General features: G+C 45.8%; 2 protein-coding genes across 3 annotated transcripts in view; one reads left to right on the forward strand and one right to left on the reverse strand.

Moving 5' to 3' along the window:
- The window catches only part of CDAN1 (codanin 1), a 31902-nt gene extending 27238 nt beyond the window's left edge, over positions 1 to 4664 (reverse strand). The window contains exons 1-2 of one of the 2 annotated variants that reach the window (XR_013842196.1): positions 4316 to 4664; positions 949 to 1637 (exon numbers count right to left, since the gene is read on the reverse strand). Coding sequence is in view for 1 of the 2 variants with exons in the window: in XM_079989891.1 (XP_079846017.1) it covers positions 949 to 1637; positions 4316 to 4411 (785 nt within the window). In the remaining variant the exon portion in view is untranslated. The remainder of the gene's footprint in view (positions 1 to 948; positions 1638 to 4315) is intronic. The other variant, XM_079989891.1, reaches the window with a different exon arrangement.
- A 424-nt stretch (positions 4665 to 5088) lies between these two features.
- On the forward strand, positions 5089 to 9253 carry LOC307223923 (uncharacterized protein). Its single transcript, XM_079990345.1, has 2 exons — positions 5089 to 5678; positions 8010 to 9253. The coding sequence occupies exons 1-2, from the start codon at positions 5207 to 5209 to the stop codon at positions 8657 to 8659; spliced, it is 1122 nt and encodes a 373-aa protein (XP_079846471.1). The 5' UTR covers positions 5089 to 5206; the 3' UTR covers positions 8660 to 9253.
- The last annotated feature ends 8195 nt before the right edge of the window (positions 9254 to 17448 follow it).

The raw sequence follows: 17448 nt of genomic DNA on the forward strand, positions 1-17448 counted from the left end.
CCAGAGATTGTCGTTTGCTCCTATTCAGCGGTAAAATGAAGGTTTTCACAGGGGAACCGCCTAGACAAAAAAACAAACAGCACTCAAGGCACAGAGCTTTAAAGCATAGACCTGTGCCTGGAGAGAGTAGCACAAATGGAAGTCTGAAGTGAGAAATCAAAGTATAAAACATGTAGTTTTACTAAGAAATAGTTCTGCTCCTTGTCCAACAGCAGGTTAAAAAGAGAGAAGCTGCTACCACAAGCTGCTATATTTCAGCCACAATATCTCTAGATATTGTCTGAGGTATTAAAATATCACAGAATACCTTGGTCAGAGTTCAGGCTTAAGAGTAATCAAACAAGCATATATCAACTTTAAGCATTATTTGGAGCATCTCAAGGCAAGGGAGGAGAACGGGACTTAAAACGATGGCATTTGGAAGGTGGCTGGCAAACAGAAGCCAAGGAGTGAAAAGGGGCATTCCAGGCCCCAGCACGGGGAGGGAGGAGCATGCCCAACTAATCAAGTGGCCACTGGGCTAGTGCTCCCCTCCAGAGCACTAGCACTGAGACAGGAGCTGCCCACCTAGTGGGGTGGAACAGCATCAAAAGCCTCCCAGCTGGGGTGTCACGGCTGCTTACTGGGAAGAGAGAGGCCATGGCAAGGTCAGGGCTGTGCATCCCTGTGTACCAGTGGATGCTCAGGATTGGCTCCATTAGTATGCCAGCACAGCCCTGAACTCATTGCCACCTCCTCCCCCAGAGCAAACAGCAGCAGTGTTGCTGCCGGGAGGCTTACAGCTGTGGCTCTGCCCTCTGCCCACCTGGCAAGCTGCTCCTGCTCTGGGAGGGGCCATTTTTAGAAGTAGTACCTTCCTCCCATTTACTGATACAGAACGGTAAGCTGCAAAACTACTCTCTCAATAGATACCAGTGGGAATTGAGCAATCTTCGCATCAAGACTTACTTTGCCATTCCAGCGGCACACATGAGCGGAAATTCCTCCAAGTCATTTAGGTTAAGCTGGTCAGGTGGGGAACTTGTAGAGACAGGGCTCACTTCACCTTGTTTGCTCTGCCTCAATGAACCCAGTGATGGACTGTCACCTTTTACTTCTTCGTTCAAGCCTCTGCCCGCGTCTTGTGCCACTGGCCGGCCAGAGGCACTTGCAGAGCCGCTGCCTTTTCTTCTGCCCCTCCTCGCTGGGGTAGGAACAAGGAAACTCCCTAAACTTATTTTCTGAGCAGAGCGCCTCTCGTTGCGAGAAAAAATGGGGCTTGAACCAAAACTCGTGCTGGTGCCAGAATCCGTATTTAGACATTCGCTGAAGGAACCCAATAAGCTTGATCCCGTAATGACAGAAGATCCATGCGATTCCAAGGCAGAATTGCCGGTGATGGGAGTTGAATCAAAGAAAAGCTGCCCTCGACTACTGCCAGACCCTGCGATGCTACGAGACCTCCTTTCAGACCCCAGCCTTTGATTCCTGTAACTAGAAGAACTTCCCAGGAGCTTGGAGTTTGGTGCTTTAGCAGGAGTAGGTGGTCCATTGGTCAGTATCCGACTAGTCTGTTCCCTTAAATAATTCAGCAAAAAAGGCACAAAGTCTTTCTGAAGCAAGTTCAGGAGGGATAGCTTGGGGTGGATTTGGTTTTCCTACACACACAAACAAAACAAAACAAACCATGGTTAATATAAACTTGATTTAAAAAGAAATAGAGGGACAGCGGATATAAAGTAACTGATATTTTGCCATTTTTATAAGAATAATGCAGTTATGAACATATAAAGCAAAGTGAACCAATCTGAAAAGACTAACTCCATTCCAAGGATATAAAACCAGGAAGCAAACATTCTTCACAACTGATTAAAGCAGGGAACTTATTTTTTCTCACACATGATTTACTACTGTACTTACTAAGTTTCATCATTGTTGTAGCCAGAGACTTTATATAGTCATTTAGCTATATAAAGATAGACACTTGTCCCTGAAGTTTGGAAATTTTAGTATGATCCTAAGCACATTTACCCAAAAGACCTAATAATGAATCAAATGGAATTTACTCCCTAGGCTTAGGAATGCAACTTTAATGCAGTACCATACTACTCAAAGTGGTGGTCCGTGGATGTTGGTCCACAAAACATCAGCTGCCAGTCCAGTGACTCCACCGCAGCCCATGTTGGGTGCTACACTTCAGGGACCAAATATGGTACTGGGTCCTGGCACACTGGGGGGAAATTGCTAGTCCACATCAGATAGTTTTAGAGTAGCAGTTATAGTACATTGCACAAAGTGAGAAATATCACTAAGCAGGTGGTACATTGCCCTCTAGTGTTCCTTAAAAACATTACTTCCACGCTGAACTGGTGACAGAAGATATACTGGGCTCATTTAGACATAATGTTGAATCGTGATTTAGCACTACAAGAACCTTTGTAACTTATCCACCTACCATTCCAGCATGACTGAAAAAATGAGCTTGGAAACATTTATTTCTGCTTAGAACTAATTGCATCTTGTCACATAAAGCAAATCTAAACAAACAGTTGTTCATCTCAACTATTGTTTGTTTAAAAAATGCCAACTTCAAAGCATAATTTATAAAGCTGATTTGTTTCAACAAACCATAGTAAAGATTTGCAACTGTATAGGGTTTGAACAACACTCTCCCTATATGAACTGACCCAGACCCTGTGCTCATTATTGTGTGACTTCTCCAAGAAAGGTCTGGAGGGTGGCAGCACGAGACCAGGCCTTTTCTGTGGTGGCTACCCACTTGTGGAATGCTCTCCCCAAGAAGACTTGCCTGGCACCTTCCTTACATATCTATAGGCACCAGGCAAAAACATTTCACTTCTCCCAGGCCTTTGGCTAATTAAGCAACCTACGGCCTTTTATACTGGGGAGTGTTGTTTTTGTTTGTTAGTATGTAATAAACAACAATGACAGCACTACAATGGAAACATAAATTTCCAGTCTCCTCACAATGGAACAGGAGGTGGGGTGAGAATACACGAACCCAATACTCACTGTAGCTCATTTTTTCTAACATTATGCCGTAACATTTAGCATTACCTCTGAACTCAACCACTGAACCATGATTCTAGCAATTTTCAAGCAATGCTTATTTTTTTTATTTTGATCATACAATGTGATCATTAGGTGCAATAACTAGAGCTTCCCCATCAACTACTGGTTAGCATCTTCGCTTTTTCAGGGGGGGTGTATTTTTCATTTAATTGAAGCAAGACAGAAGAACTGGCTAGTTCCCATCTTCCAACCATACACCAAAGGTTGTGAGTGAGAACATTTTCACAAGTAACACAAAAAGTTTTAATCTGAAATTCATTGTTATGAATGCAGAGCACAGAAAACAGAAAAGAACCACTTTGGAATCAGGTATGCACAAGTTAGCATATGAAAACAAATACAAAAATATATTCAAACACTACTGACCCATTTCACACTAACAGACTGTGGCATTCATCAGACATAAAATTAAGTGATTTAGACTTCAATCTTATGCATGTTTAGATAGAGGCCCCAATAAACTAAAAGGAACTTATTTCTGAGTAGATCTACACAGAACGGGCCTGCTAATCATCACCTAGGAATCCCTAGCCCTATACTATTACACAAGATAGTAGAGGGAGGGAGGATATAGTATGTGGAATCTGTTTCTTTAGACAGCTTCGTGCGCACTCTGAACCCTGATCACTCGTTTCCCAGATGGTTATCCAACACCGTGATTCAGGTAGACCAAAGACTGAAACTTTTCGATGAAGTATAAGCCCGCTCTCCTGTGTACGAGTCCCCCCTCCACGATCTTTTGTGCATCCACACCGCTTTGAAAATGATAATCGTTCACACATGTGCAGAAGAGAGGCGTCAATGTGATTTCGACTACGGCTGAATTCCTGTGCACGGTTATTTGCAACTTCCAACGAATTCTGTAGGTCTTGTTTCTGAATCATTAAAGCTGCATATGGGAAGGGCTCGTAAGGGCGCACAGCAACTCAGTGCCACCAACTCCACAGCAGGGCTGGCAGGTTCAGGGAAGGGCTCCCTCAGGGGGGCACATATATACACCTGGGCTCCCGAAGAGCTACCGCAAGAGCCCTTCAGGAGCTCACAAAGCGCAGGCCTGAAGGCTGCAGCTTCCCACTTAGCATCCCGCCAGAGGAGGAAACCTCAAGTTGTCGACCTCTTTTTTTCCCTCCCGCCTCCCTTTCGGAGCGCAAAGTTTTGAAGGCCGGCATCAACTCCGTTTTCCCGGAAATTTCCCGCTCGAACCGAGGGCTGGGTGAAGAAAGGGCGGCGCTGTGCGTTTTACCTCCACGGCGCAGGGGCTCTGGCTCGCCTTCAGCCACCGCACGACAGCGCTGGCTGCCAGCTCGTCCTGCAGCAACAGCTCCAAAACAGCCGCCATGCCCACCTCTCGCCTCCTCCTCTAGCACTACCGCGCGGGCGAGCCTCCGGGGCGGGCGCGCAAGGAGCGTGGGCGCCACCCCTCGTCGCCGTCCCAAAAGCCGCCAAAAAGCCCTAAAAAAAAAGAAGCAGCAAAAAAAAAACCAACCCCACACGGGGGGCGTGTTCTAATTCCCTTCTAACTCCGGGTTAGAGCGCAGCACGTGGAGGATGGGTGGGGAAAGAGAGAGGAGGCGGGCGGGCGGGCGCACTGATAGAACGCCAGGCGCGGGGGCCGCCAGGGAGAGCCAGCGCGCGCCCCACCCCGGACGCTCGCGGGAAGGCGGGATTAGAGCAAGCGCCCGGGCAGCAAGAAGCGCGCGCGCGCGCCGGCCCTGCCCTGGATCCCTCAGAACCGCCAGTCTCTGGGAAAGTGGGCGTGGCTTTAGAACTCTCAGGCAGCAGAGGCCGCCGCCCGGCAAGGCTTCCCATTGGGAGGCGCGAAGGCTTTAGTGGGCGGGGATTGGCGCAAATGCAAGCAGGGCGGGCTAAGAGGAGGAGCCGCCGCCGAGGAGCAGCGGCACTAGCAGCGTTTCCTCTCCCCCCCTCCCCTCCTGTGTCAACAAGCGGGGCGCCTGCGCCGGGGGTTTGCGCGTCTTTTCCTCTCATGCGCGGTATTTGCTTCCCGAGTCGGGCCCGGGGTTTGGCCTAGAGCCGGCGGCGGGCAGAGGGCGCAGCGCGATCGGGCGCAGCGCTCCGGCCGCAGCGGCTCCCGCCGGGCGGGCGAGCGAGCGATCGGTCGGTCCGCTGGCTCAGGATGGCGGACGACTCCCCGAAGCGGCGCAAGGCCAACTTCAACGAGGCGGAGACGGAGGTGCTGATCGAGCAGGTGCTGAAGCACGAGCAGGTGCTGTTCGCGGCGGGGCCCGGCCGGGCCTCCCCGGGGCAGAAGCGCAAAGTGTGGGAGCTGATCCGGCACAAGGTGAACCCGGTGGCCGCCTGCCCGCGCGAGGTGGAGGACCTGAAGAAGCGCTGGCGGGACCTCAAGCGCCGCGACCGGAGCAAGCTCTGCCGCGTCACCCAGGGGCCCGTCCCGCACCCGGCCTCGCTCGGCCTCCTCATGGCCGCCGAGGACATCTCGCCCCCCGACCACCTCCGATCCTACGCCCCGGGGATGGCAGCCGCCGCCGCCGCCGCCAGCGAGGCGCTGCCCATCGTCGGCGGCATCGACACGCTCGACTTGCCCGGAGCTGCCGCCGCCGCCGCCGCCGCTTCGGTGGCGGAGATCGGTGAGTAGGGAAAAGAGGGAGGCGGGCAGCAGGGAACCCCTTTCTCTGCCGCGATCCTGGGGCTTCCACCTTGGCCGGCGCCTGCCTTTCCCGCCGGCGCAGGTCGGGGCTCCTTCTCTCACAGCTGGTGCCTCGTGTATGGGCTGCTCTTCTCACCCCACAAAACCTGGAAGAAGGGCGAGGGACCGCTCCCGTCCTCTCCCCGCTACAGAGCTTTCCCTGCTGTGCCTTTTCTCTGTCCTCACAGCTTTTGGAACAGTTGCAGATGCTCAGGATCGCTCGCCATATCCCATCCCCGCTTTCCCCAATGACTGGGATTGCGCCATAAAAAGTATCAGAAAGCTTGCCCCGAGGATAGGTTTTGGAGTCCAAGAGTCGACACGACAAGTGGGCCTTTCTGTTGTGAAGGATGCTTTCACAACGGGACAAGCAAATTATATGCTAAAGTTAGTGAGTCACTTGTGAACACAAGTTATCAAACTCAGTCTCCTCTACACTTACAGGCAGGTGTGCTCTGTCTCGAACGTTTCACACTGGATTCTTTTGTAGTACTACTCCAGAGATGCTGGAGACTGAACCTTATCTATTTTTTGGCATATATTATATATTGCCCTTTTAACCTTTTGCATGCATACCATGTGCTCTGCAGTCACCCTTCTTATGTTTTAATGTTAATCTGGAGGAGAAGGTGGAAGCAAGTCCATTTTAATTCAGTCTCCACTGTAGCTGAAATAAACATCGCAGTGTTTCAAAGGCTAGGAATGTAAAAAAGCAATTTGCATATTACTTATGAAAAATAGACCTTCGGCCTATTAAGGTGCTTGCCTATTTGTTTTTCCAACTTTTCATTCCAAGCACAGTCTTCTAATACTCTTCACTTTTTTTGCAAATGTTATTTGCTATTAGGTACTAAGAACTTCAATCTATGGGCATGTCTACATGCAATATGTCTAGTTTGCAGCTTCAATTCAGAATTTGAAATGCCTGCAGCAGTATACAAAACGCAGCGTTTTTCGCCACCTTCCCCGTTATAGATTGTCAGTCATTTATACTTAATCAATGTGATGACCAGCAAGGAGTATTGGATAGGTGCTGAGCATCTTTTGTCCGTCCGTCCCCGCCACCCACATTTGTATCCCCCCTCTCCTCCCAGCTGCTCGGGATAGCACACATAAGGTGGTCAGATTTGAAATGATTTCACCAATTGTTGTCCTACTCTTTGTTTCCTACATGATGCTAGCAAGGCATTCTGCTCAAAAAGCTTCTTCATTCCATTGAGAGTTTTGCTTCTCTGACACAATTGTGCATATATCTCTTTTTAAAAGGTAGGAAACTGTCTAATAATAACTGGGTGGAATCTTAATCACAGACCAAGGCATGATATATAATTTAGCTCAGGGATGAGGAACCTTTTTGACTCTGTGGGCCAACTTTGACAGGTGGGTTGTCCCACCCACCTGCAAAAATCCCTTGCACAAGGCTTCCAGAGTGCCCAGCGGCCTGGTTCTTGGGAACTGCACCACAAATGGCTTAGTCAGCCCTATGTTAGCACTTGAGAAGCAAGTACAGTGGTGCCTCGCAAGACGAAAAGAATCTGTTCCGTGATTCTCTTCGTCTAGCGGTTTTTTCGTCTTGCGAAGCAAGCCCATTGACGTCTTAGCGGATTAGCGCTATTAGCGGTTTAGTGGCTTTTAGCGGCTTAGCGGATAAGCAGATAAGCGGCTTATCGGCTTAGAAAAAGGGGGGGGAAGGGGGGAAACCCGCAGGAACTCGCAAGACATTTTCCTCTTGCGAAGCAAGCCCATAGGAAATTCATTTTGCGAAGCACCTCCAAAACGGAAAACTCTTTTCGTCTAGCGAGTTTTCCGTCTTGCGAGGCATTCGTCTTGCGGGGCACCACTGTACCAAACACAAAGCTGCTTTCTGCAGGGATTGGCTATGGGATCAAGTGCCACATGGGAAAATATAGCTAGTGGTACTGTTGAATATCACTCTCTCTTAAAAAATTATTAGAAGTGGTTTTTAAGTCCTTGAGCAGAACGGATGTCTTGTCTTCCTCACTGCTGTTGAAAATTGGGGAGGGGGCTCCAGCACAGATGGGGGTGCAATGGGCAAGAGCTATCGCAATGGCAGGTGTCACCTAATTAGCAGACATGTTTCATGTATATCTTAATCACCAGTTGAAGCTAAAAACTCAATAAAAACTCTGTAGTCTAGAGAGAAATTTAGGCAACATTTTATGTGGTTATGATAGGCTGGTAGCCAGAAGCTGAATTCCCAAAGAGAGTGAAGTCTAACCTCTTTTCTCCCCCTCCTCTATTACCTTTTTAGGTTTTACAGATGATCCAGGCCCATCCCACCAACCATGTGTGGAGAAGATGAATCTAAAAGAAGAAATAGTAGTCAAAGTTGTGGAGCCAGAAGAAAGTTCAGAGGACATGTCTGTAGTTCCTCCTAGCCAGGAGCCACTCCCTTTTTTGGGGTTGCCAAATGGAGGCCCCTGTGGAAAAGTAAAAGCCAAAACAAAAACTCAGCCCCAGCTAGACCCCAGTGAAATTACAGAAGAGGATCTCCTGCAGATCCAGCAGAACCAGCTCCACATCATCCAGTCTGGCTTTGATACAATCAACCATAATCTCCGGCTGCTGCAGCAAGGCATGCAAGATCTCAACAACAGTCTCAGCATGGCAGCACATACTTTAGTGGCTATTAAAAATGTCTACGTGAAAAACAATGCTGGCCCAACCACCTTTGCTACGGTTGCTACTCAGACCACCTCGGGGTACTTGAGCCCTGGGTCCCCACTGGTGGAGGACAGAGTTAGAGCACCAATGGCTGGAAGCAGTAGCAGAAGCAGCAGCTGCAGCTCCAGCTCCATGTCGCAAGAGCCAGGCCCGTCAGAATTCCCCAGGCCCCCCCACAGAACCATTAAGAAGGAGCATCCCAATGGCTGTTACTATTTCTGTTTTGCAGATGTGTAAGACTTGAATATGACGTTACTTGAGAAGGGGCTGTTTTGTACCCCACTCAAGAGTGCGTCGTCATCACAGAGCGGGCTTGCCTTGCTGCCGTCTACACTGCTAAATCTGTAAGAGCTCCACCGCCGCCAGTTGGGGAAACCTTACATTTTAGGAGGCATAATGCTAACTGTTTTTACATTGATTTATTATGGGCTTGTATTTTAATTGTTGTCGGCAACTCTGGGCAATGTGAGTGCATTGGAAGGGTGGGGTATAATTTTTAAAAAATAACTACCGCTCTTAGAGCCCAGTCCTATCTAGGCCTACTCAGGACTAATGCCCAGTGCGTAGGATTGCAACATTAGTAGTTATCCAGTAGGTTCTGCAGCTGGTTGATACGTCTTACATTGCATCTCACCCGCTTTCTTTGCCAGTGGAGGAAGAGGAAATCTTGACTCATCTAGATCTTCCTGGTATTAATTTGACCTTTTAAAACAAAGAAGTATGAAAAGGGAGCAGCAAATTTAGTATCTGGGACAGAATTGATCATACATTCTGTGTTGTTTTTTTAGCCAACCTAACTGCAGATTAGTGAGAATTTAGTACTTGATTGTACTTTGTTAAAAAACAAAGAAAAGCTGCCTAATACTACTACTACTGTAAGGAGCACATGGAGTTTATCTGTTGTGGGATTGGGAATGAATGTGGGTACTGAGCCACAAGCAAAGTGCTTTAAATTTTCCTTGCTCGTCATTCTTCGTTGCTCATGTCCAGCTCCTCAAAATGCATCTTCCCTGCTGACAACATGCAGTCGTGGGGAGGCTGCCTTATGTTGCATAATTAAAGAAAATTTTCCAAAAAAAAGAAAGAATCCGAGTCCTGAACGTGCTTGATACTCATCAGCAGAGTGAATCTGCTCCCTGTGAGGGTATGTTTGGTACTTAGATGCTACAAAACACATTCTTGGACCCCTGTTTTGGATGTAGTTTGAAATAATGATTTAGCAGTGCCTGATTGATCAGCAGCAAGCCTCCATCTCACACCCTCCATTGGATTGTTTTATTAGTTCTGATCTGGGATTACTGATTAATTTAATGTATGCATGGGATCATAAAGCATGGTTTGAGCCTGTAAAGAAAACATTAGCATTCCCCGTTCAGATACAGTGGTACCTCGGGTTACATACGCTTCAGGTAACAGACTCCGCTAACCCAGAAATAGTGCTTCAGGTTAAGAACTTTGCTTCAGGATGAGAACAGAAATCGTGTGGTGGCGGCGCAGTGGCAGCGGGAGGCCCCATTAGCTAAAGTGGTGCTTCAAGTTAAGAACGGACCTTCGGAATGAATTAAGTACTTAACCTGAGGTACCACTGTACTTGCCCTCCAGGCTGTGCCAGAGGTAGTGCTGAGCTGTGGCCCACAGCTTATTCTGTTTTACTTTGGATATATTTGAAATTGTAAGTGGAGGAAGAACCATAGCTGTCAACCTTCCCTTTTTTTGCGGGAAATTCCCTTATTCCAGTGCCGTTTCCCGCTGCTTCCTGCTGCTATCCCGGATTGTTAGATATCCTGTAGACTGTCCCCAGGACAGGTGAGGCTGCTGATCCCTTATTTTTGCGGCTGCTGATCCCTTATTTTCAAATCTGAAAGTTGGCAGCTATGGGAAGAGCCTGTACATGGCATTTCCATGTAGGCTGGGAAAGATTCCTACCTGAAACCTTGGTGAGAGAGCTGCTGCCACTCAACAAGCTTGATGGACCAATCATCTGACACAATATAAGATAGCTTCCTGTGTGCCTTTGTTTTACAATATTTCCCTTAAGATACTGGAATAGTGGTTGCTGGGAGGAGCAGAGGTCCATGAATGCACAGAGTAGTTTTATCTGCTATTGTAATAATAATAATATTTGTAATAATACATTTTATCTGCCATTGTAGTAATAATAATAATTTATTATTTATACCCCACCCATCTGGCTGGGTTTCCCCAACCACTCTGGGCGGCTTCCAAAAAAATATTAAAATACAATAGGCCTTCAGATATTAAAAACTTCCCTAAACAGGGCGGTAGATATATGGGACTGTTTTCCTCGGATGTATAGCTATGTCACTAGGTATCAAAGACATAACTTGCCCCAGGTGAATAGCGGACAGCCTACCAATTGGGTGCTGATTGGAAAGGAAAAGGTATTGCATTCTGGAGCCTTTGCTTCATGGAAGACTGAAGGAGACAGGAGCAACTTTATCAACACCAGATTTAGAAAATAATGTATATTTCAAATTTAATATACAAATAAAAATAAATATGGCATAACTTAATTTATGGAGAAAATGAGGCAGAGGGTAAGCCACTTTAAGAGGGATACTTTATGAATTTTGGTTGAAGAAATATTGTTAGAACAGAACATCTGTGCATTGCCAATGGTAATAGTGTGGTCCCAAAGTGTTTCAAACACATTACACACAATCATTTCCTCCTTTTACTTCTGGGCTGGCTCTAGAGATTCAACCACAGTTTGTTTCTCAGTATCAATATTAATAAATGTTTTTGGTGTAATTAGGCTTCTGATAGCATATGCTAATCTCATTTTTAAAAAATGTAACACCCTTTGTCTCAAATCATAATTAAGTTACATATCGGGAAATATGCAAGCACCCCTCCCCAAAGAAGAACAAGTCAGTTTAGAGCTGAGTGGGAGAAGCAATGTTTGTGCAACCACATCCTTACAATGTTGTATGGGAACAATTATTTGCAGCAGGGGGGCTATACATTGCAGCAGGCTACACATTCCTTCGGAGGCAGATTTAGAGGAGCGTGTCCAGATTGGGCACAACAGAACTTGAGAGGCAGAGGGGTGCTGAATTTTGGCATCACACAGGGTGCCGCTCAGATTTGAGACCCCAAGATCCACCAACGATTCCTTAAACCAAAGCCTTAAGCCAGCGGTTCTCAACCTGTGGGTCCCCATATGCTGTTGGAGTATAACTCCCATCATCCCTGACCACTGGTCATGCTGGCTAGGAATGATGGGAGTTGTAGTCGAACAACATCTGGGGACCGATAGGTTGAGAAACACTGCCTTAAGACTTCAGGTGGTTTTTACCTGTCCCCTGCCTTATTGCTATGAAACACAAATAATCTGAGACAGATGGTGATGGAACGAAATCAGCATGGACATTTAGCCTCTCTTGCAATTACAGATTGAGTAAGAATTTCGGGACAAGACAGCTTAACTCTCGTGTGATAGTGAAATGACCCTGTGGACTGGAGGCAGCCATATGTCCCATCTTCAAAAGGAGGATCAGGCAACCACCGACCAGTCAGTTGGATGTCAGTACCAATAAGGGTCCCAGAACACATAATGAAGCAGTTGGTCTGCAAGCACTTAGGATTTGCAGGTCTTTGTAGATCACAAGCTTATCATGAGTCAACAGTGTGATGCAGCAGTGAAAATAGCTAACACAATTCTAGGCTGCATCCATAGTATTGTGCCCAGATCAAGGATTGTAATAGTACCTCTCTATTCTGCCTTAATCAGGCCCCAACTGGAGCCCTGTGGCCACACTTGGACACCACATTTTGAGAAGGATATTGGCAAAGGGTCTGGAAACCAAGCCTTATGAGGAATGCTTGAAGGAGTTGGGTATGTTTGACCTGGAGAAGACTGAGAGGTTATACAACAGTCATCTTTAAATAAGGGAAGGGCTGTCACGAGTGATGGAGCAAGCTTGTTTTGGGGTTTTTTTGCTGCTGCAGAGGGTAGGGCATGAGCCAATTTATTCAAATTACAAGCAAGGAGTTTCCAACTAAACATAAGGACTTTCTGACAAGAGCATTTCTGTAAGATTCAATTTCAGTAAGCTATGAAGGAGCCAATATTCTCTTTGATTTATATGGCATTCTGTTCAGTTAGGGAACACGTCATCACTGCTGGTGCCGATACTGGATGGATGAGAAAGATAGGTGACCTCAGGATGTTAAAAGTGATATATAGGGGGGATAAGTACAGAAGGCATGAGTCTGGAAATGCTCTTCTGCATGATGTAATGCCACTCATGAGACTCACTACACAATCCTGTACATAAATACCGGTAGGTACTCAAAAAGAAGTCTCATTGAGTTCAATGGGGCTTTAAAAAGACATGATTATAGCATTAATAAATTAAATAGGGAAAAAAGTTAATTCCTTTTACTATCACACATAGCAGTACAGAGTGTTGAGTGCAGAAATTATTTGGTTCTGCTTGCCCTTGTTTTTGGTGTTTGAATTTTGCCATAACTCATCCTTAGAACCTTCTGTAGCTGTTTAATTTATATTTGCCTAATAGTGGCAATCAGCAGTTCAAGACAACAGTGGTTTACATTTTCTTAAAAGATGCCAGACTGCAGGCTTCCAGGGAGGAATCATGGCACACTAGACATCTCCTGGCCATAAATCTTGGTTATCACATTATCTATGGGGGAACAGGGGATACAGGGGAACAGGGATAACAGGGTATAACTTCCAGTGCTCTGAAAGGCATGTTTTCTATGCCAAGGAACCAGTAAATTTTCTTTTAAATTATCCACCTCACTGATGAATGTGCTAATTGTGAAGTGAAGCTACATTACAACACTGTGAAAAGGGAACGCAAGGAATATACTGATGATAAGTAAAGACTAATATATTAAAAGCACTCAGCATGGCAAAAATACTGTTGGACACCCCACTGACTGATGGCATTGTGCAGCAACTACTGGATGAGCAACCGAAAGAGCTCATAGCTCATATGTATAAAATGGTAAATAAAAGTGAACTAGACAAAGCTGAGGCTAAAGAAGATAAAATAATGGAGGACTGCCAGAACAGGAAAGTGGAATGGTGAAGCTGGAGACAGTGGAATGGCAGATTCTGGAGCTATGACGCTGGAGGAGTGGAATGAAACCATGTATGGAGAAATTAATATAAAAATTTTATTATTTGTACCCCACCCATCTGACAGGGTTGCCTGAGTTGGCAGAGATAGAGCTGGGAAAGAAAGGATTCCGCATACAATTTGCAGTGAATTCAGAGGGGAAAGCTTTCAAGACTCTGGGAACACCCCTGGAAAAAGAATGGAAGAGGGGGGAAAAAGCCAAACACTGAATTAACACAACTACAGAGATACAGTGGTACCTCAGGTTACATACGCTTCAGGTTACACACTCCGCTAACCCAGAAATAGTGCTTCAGGTTAAGTACGGACCTCCGGAACGAATTAAGTACTTAACCTGAGGTACCACTGTAACTTTATGAGTAATTGTACATTTAAACTAACGGGAAGCAAATCTGTGTTACAGAACTTAAGCAGCTTGCTTTAGAGTTACTGGTAGTACAGACCAGGGCTAGCCAACCCATAAGGCAAGATGAGGTGACCAGATTCACAGGAACAGCAGATCCCGCTGCACTCAGTCACTTCTTCCCTAGCAGGTGTCAAAATGTCTTTGGTCAGCCCTGGTATAGACAAAGACAGTATTCTAAATACATGGTTGTGTCATGGATAAAGGGTCTACTGCAACTTCCACAGCGGTGCAGCACTCTTCTTTATTCTCTTCTGCCTCCCAAAGGTACTGAACCACATAAATAACATAGCTGGAAGGTGTTCCATGCTTTGCAGAATTTGCACACTTTGGGCACAGTACAAATCTTTCAAGTTGGAAGTACACTCACTTCTTAACTTCTATTGTTGTCGTTTAGTCATGTCCAACTCTTCGTGACCCCATGGACCAGAGGGCACCAGGCACTCCTGCCTTTTGCTGCCTCCCACAGTTTGGATCACTTTCCCCTTGCAATGACTTTAAGATACATTCTTCTCCTACCATCTAGGAGTACAGTGGTACCTCGGGTTACATACGCTTCAGGTTACACACTCCGCTAACCCAGAAATAGTGTTTCAGGTTAAGAACTTTGCTTCAGGATAAGAACAGAAATCGGGCTCCGGCGGCACAGCAGCAGCAGCCGCAGGAGGCCCCATTAGCTAAAGTGGTGCTTCAGGTTAAGAACAGTTTCAGGTTAAGTACGGACCTCCAGAACAAATTAAGTACTTAACTCGAGGTACCACTGTGTAGGAGTTTAATGCACAACATCTATGGGGTCCGAAATTTCCCACGTTTGTCTTTGAGCAAGATAATAAACCAGATGACCACTGGATCCTTTTCAGACCCGTGATTCGAGCTTCTTTTTTCACAGCCCTGTATTCTATAAAGCCAACCCACACAGATCCACACAGATTCTATACAGCCAATCCACACAGATTAGTTGCAGCTAATCCCAATATAAATTTACTACTTTTACTGTCTTGTTGAATTGTATTATTGTAAGAAGTGTTTTGTTGAGAACTGCGTCAAGTCACATAAAGGTGGGGTGGAAACTGAACACTAGCAGCAAACCTCCCGTCGCACTAATGTCCTGTAGAGGAACTGGGCTTAGTTGTTGCTTGAAGCGCAAAAGTCACCAAAAAGGTTGAACCAGGATGAAACCTGGTACCAAATTTACTATAACAGCATCCAGAAATTACCTTTTCTTAATCCAGTCATTGAAGTAAAAAGATTTCCCTAAATTTGGAGGAGTGGGGATTCACGGACAGCTTTCCCATCGCTCGAGGTTCCGAGCCGTAAGTTCCCAGCTTCCAGCTCCTCTCCCAGCAGTTTCAGATTTCATGAAGTCCCTCTTTGCTGGGTTGCCAGCACCCCTTACTGTTCACCCCAGTTAATAGAGGTTCCTAATGTCAAACAAAGGCAGCTGTGGACATTTTCTTTGGTTACTCCACAGTCTAAGCTGGTTCTAGAAAACACATCTACCTGCTTGAACAATCAATGTGAGGGACAGGGAATAAGCAGAAAGCTGAAGAGACAACCAATGTTACTGTATTTATTTTATTAATAAAAATTATATATTGCTTGATAGTTTTTAAAAAATGTGGGATTGTGTTTTTTAAAAAGACCCAAACATCATAGAGCTTATTCAACCAACACTTTGTCATGGATTCTACCAAAATGCCTTTCGCACTCACTCTTCACACGATGGAGAGAAGTGTATCAAAGAAATCCTAATTTACTTTTAATGTGGGATCTCTCCAACCAAGAGTTTGTGTGTCAGTATATGAAACAGTACTGGGTCATTCCCCACAGTTCACAGCTTTAACCCACTTAGTACTTGAAATATAGCTGACCAAAAGGAAGTTTCCAAGTTGTTCCAGAGATGTAACAGTTAACTACCTATGGGTTGTTAAAGCAGTCTGTAATTCTCAACAAACCAATGTGTCTGGCACAGCTCAGTCAGTAGACTATAAAACTCTTAATCTCAGGGTTGTGGCAAAAGATTAGACACCCTGGGCAAAAAATTATTGCATTACTGGGGGTTGGACTAGACAACTCTTGTGGTCCCTTCCAACTCTACAGTTCTATGAATACCTAATTGTAGGTGTTTGTGATTATGCTTCTTCGAAGACAGAGGTCCTCTGGCTGGGACGGGACGATATGGGATTGAGGGGGCAACTCCCATCTCTTGCGGGGGTGCAATTAGTGCCAGCACCGTCCGTTAAGAGTTTGGGTGTAATCTTCGATACCTCCCTCTCCATGGAGGCTCAGATTGCAGCTATTACAAAGGCGGCATTTTTCCATCTCCGCCAAGCTAAGCAGTTGGCTCCTTACCTCTCTCGCCCTGACCTAGCCACTGTGATCCACGTGACGGTCACCTCCAGACTGGATTATTGTAACTCGCTCTACGTGGGGCTGCCCTTGAGACTGACCCAAAAACTCCAGCGGGTGCAGAATGCTGCGAGACTCCTTACGGGGTCTTCGCTGCGAGATCACATTCATCCGGTGCTATACCAGCTGCACTGGCTCCCGGTGAAGTACAGGATCAGGTTTAAGGTGCTGGTTTTAACCTTCAAAGCCCTATACGGCCTAGGACTCTCGTACCTACGGGACCGCCTCTCCTGGTATGCCCCATAGAGGAACTTACGGTCTTCAAATAAAAACATCTTGAAGGTCCCAGGCCACAGAGAGGTTAGGCTGGCCTCAACTAGAGCCAGGGCTTTTTCGGCTGCGACTCCAACCTGGTGGAATGCTCTGTCACAAGAGACTAGGGCCCTACAGGATTTGACATCTTTCCGCAGGGCCTGCAAGACAGAGCTGTTCCGCCAGGCCTTTGGTCAGGGCGCAGCCTGACTCCCTCCTTTGGCAATTTTTACAAAACTTTAGTTTATGGTTGCCATCAATTTTGATTTTAATTAATTTTTATAATGTTTTTATAATGTTGCACTATTTCAGTGTTGTTAGCTGCCCTGAGCCCGGTTTCGGCTGGGGAGGGCGGGATATAAATAAAATTTATTATTATTATTATTATTATTATTATTATTATTATTATTATTATTATTCTTTTTGAATACTTAAGATTTACAATTCACTTTGTTTGATGGAGACTTCACTATAGATCTTAATCTTTGCACACTCCTTTATGTAAATAAGCTATCCCTATAACATCCCTGCCTGTTTTGTATTTATTGTTTTCTGGACAAAACTCAGCATTCACTGATGTTTAAACACTATCATATTTACTCCCATTGAAAGGAACTTGGTGTATATTTCCCAATTGCAATTTGCACCTGGCAGTGATTCATGGAATGCAATGGTGAGAAATCAAGCAACGAGAAAAACGTCCATTTTCATTTCACTACTGTAGGGGGGAAAAGATGTTTAATATGTCATCAACATTGCAAAACTGGTAATTCACAGATCAGCACCACACTTCCATTTCATAGGAAATAAACTTCATTGCTTTTCAAAGG

This window comes from Podarcis cretensis (assembly GCF_951804945.1).
Source record: "Podarcis cretensis genome assembly, chromosome: 1".
Taxonomy (NCBI): Eukaryota; Metazoa; Chordata; class Lepidosauria; order Squamata; family Lacertidae; genus Podarcis; species Podarcis cretensis.

Bases quoted from the DNA above. Each gene is read 5' to 3' on its own strand.
- LOC307223923 (XM_079990345.1), top strand. From the start codon at position 5,207: ATGGCGGACGACTCCCCGAAGCGGCGCAAGGCCAACTTCAACGAGGCG. The intron at 5,679-8,009 runs GTGAGTAGGGAA...TTACCTTTTTAG, and splicing joins CGCTTCGGTGGCGGAGATCG to GTTTTACAGATGATCCAGGC.